At 52.7% G+C, this 1,011-nt stretch overlaps 1 protein-coding gene across 1 annotated transcript in view; it reads right to left on the bottom strand.

Annotated features, from left to right (window-relative positions):
• Window positions 1–1,011, bottom strand: part of LOC146586095 (capping protein, Arp2/3 and myosin-I linker protein 2-like) — a gene marked incomplete at its 5' end in the record, with an annotated part of 29,410 nt that overhangs the window by 27,087 nt on the left and 1,312 nt on the right. The window contains 2 exons of the mRNA XM_085321848.1: window positions 25–28; window positions 193–266. Coding sequence (XP_085177974.1) covers window positions 25–28; window positions 193–266 — 78 coding nt within the window. The remainder of the gene's footprint in view (window positions 1–24; window positions 29–192; window positions 267–1,011) is intronic.

The raw sequence follows: 1,011 nt of genomic DNA, 5'->3' as shown, positions 1-1,011 counted from the left end.
GCAGCCAGCAGGACATAAACCTACCATCCTTGGAACACATGAAGAGATAAAAACCTCCAACAAGAGAACAGAAAAGCTCCTGCCATGCACAGCAAGGAAGGAGACAAGTGCTGGTGGGTGCAGGGCAGCATGGCCAAGGTGCTTGAGAAATGGTGTGCTCCAGGATGCACTTGGTGGGGTTGAATGACTCACCGGCTCTCCAAGTGGCTGAAATCCAGTAGGTTGAACTCCCTGCAGTCTTGGCTATGGTAGATGTTGTCCACATCCTGCCAGACAGACAGATACTCAGACAGGGCTCAGTGCCAGGTCTGGGGAAGGGCTTCGACATCTGCTAGCATGCCTGGCAAGCTGTGCTGTCAACGGAAGGAGCTATATTTTGCCCAGAGGCTGATTCATTGGGGACCCTCACCCAGAACCCATTTCCCACAGTTCTCAAGAGCCTAAACAGATGCTGGGAGCCTCATGCCTAAATCCAGAGCCTGAAACCTTCYTAGGGACAGAGGCAGCAAGAGCAYGTGTCCCATATGGGTGCAACCCTATGTTGTAGTGGCTTCCTGACCGCTTTCACAAGGATTAGCCAGAAGAAGCCAATGAACTCCTTCTACGGTGGGGATGAGAGCCTGGAAAGATGTGGATTACAGTCACCTGGTGTCCCACAGGAGGAGGGGGACAGCCTGTGCTGCTGTGGCAGTGTCCCAACATGGCCGGTTATGCTGTCACCAGCTCTTCTCTTTGGAGATACCCATCAGGACTATGGGTTTCCAAGGGCTTTTCTTAYACATCACCCTGGGAAGCTTCCTAATCCAAGGTAACTCATCCCTCTCTACATTTCATTCCACCACATCAAAAGAGAAGGGAGCACTCAAGCAGYGTAAAACTGTAATTTCCATCYCTGGGATGCTCCCAGCCCTCTGGGATGTTCCTTGACCTTGGCATACTCCCAGCCCTGGGAGGTAGCTGGTGCCCAAGATACTCCCAGCTCTCAGGATGCCTCTGCTGCCTGGAATGGCT

This window comes from Rhea americana, unplaced genomic scaffold, assembly GCF_003343005.1.
Source record: "Rhea americana isolate MKP2758 unplaced genomic scaffold, rheAme1 scaffold_718, whole genome shotgun sequence".
Taxonomy (NCBI): domain Eukaryota; kingdom Metazoa; phylum Chordata; class Aves; order Rheiformes; family Rheidae; genus Rhea; species Rhea americana.
This window is presented reverse-complemented; position numbering and strand designations above follow the sequence as displayed.